Raw genomic sequence first — 1,103 nt, forward strand, 5'->3', positions numbered from 1 at the left:
TTTCGTTTTAAATCTGTTCTATGATCAATTGCTGTGTCACATCCTAATTTCGTATAATAAGCATGGAATTTGACAATCACTCAGTCATGTTTTGCCACAGGCAAAACGTGAAAGATCAAGAAATATATATGACTGCAAGTCAAGACAGCAGTTTCTTGGTGATAACAGGCAAATTACTGTGAGCTATGCAAATCAAGTCACGTTTGTTTACACTCCTCATCATCCAAGTGTGAAGAAAAAAATCACATGCATTGGAATAGTTTAGTGTTTTCATTATTTACTCACCCTCATGTTGTTCCACACCCTTATGTCCTTCTTTCTTCCATAGAAAACATAAAAGAGGATCATGTTAATGGTACACTTTCATACAGTGATGTACACAGTGACCACGGCTGCTCCAGAAAGGGCATAAAAATACCATTAACTACCATAAATGTAGTCCATGTGACTTGTGCTCTGTCTCTGTCGTTCTGTCTTTGTCGTTCTGTCTGTCGGTCGTTCTGTCTCTGTCGTTCTGTCTGTCAGTCATTTTTTCTCTGTCATTCTGTCTGTCGGTCGTTCTGTCTCTGTCGTTCTGTCTGTCTGTCGGTCGTTCTGTCTCTGTCGTTCTGTCGTTCTATCTATCTATCGTTCTATCTATCTGTCTGTCTAACCAGTATTTTCCATCTCTTTTAGGTGTAGGACGAACAACCACAAGAGTAAGCAGTTCTAGCAAAGACGGCCTGAAGTCAGTTGACACCTGAGACTGATCACACAGAATCAGTTGCTGAGAGACTTAAATTTTACTTTTACCACAATGGCCTTGTTGAATGTTACTCTTCCCTGGAATGTCTCTTTGGACCTCAACCACAGCTATTTCAAATCCAACCTCCCAGAATTAGAGGACACACAACCTACGGTGAAGAACTGGCCAGCCCTGTTCATTCTGGCGTTCATATTTTTTACTGTTGCAGGGAATATACTGGTAATTATGGCCGTGTCCATCGAGAGCAAACTGCACAATGCCACCAACTACTTTCTGTGCTCACTGGCCGTGGCAGACATGCTGGTGGGATTCCTAGTAATGCCAGCCTCTCTAATTAGTATTCTTTACAGTAAGTACT

The 1,103-nt window shown here is 41.4% G+C and overlaps 1 protein-coding gene across 1 annotated transcript in view; it reads left to right on the forward strand.

Moving 5' to 3' along the window:
- Positions 1–796: 796 nt before the first annotated feature.
- LOC107562157 (5-hydroxytryptamine receptor 2A-like) overlaps positions 797–1,103 on the forward strand; it is a 6,047-nt gene continuing 5,740 nt past the window's right edge. Inside the window, exon 1 of the mRNA XM_016246742.1 lies at positions 797–1,094. Within this exon, the coding sequence (XP_016102228.1) occupies positions 797–1,094 (298 nt within the window). The remainder of the gene's footprint in view (positions 1,095–1,103) is intronic.

This window comes from Sinocyclocheilus grahami, unplaced genomic scaffold, assembly GCF_001515645.1.
Source record: "Sinocyclocheilus grahami isolate Dianchi unplaced genomic scaffold, SAMN03320097.WGS_v1.1 scaffold810.1, whole genome shotgun sequence".
NCBI classification, from domain to species: Eukaryota; Metazoa; Chordata; class Actinopteri; order Cypriniformes; family Cyprinidae; genus Sinocyclocheilus; species Sinocyclocheilus grahami.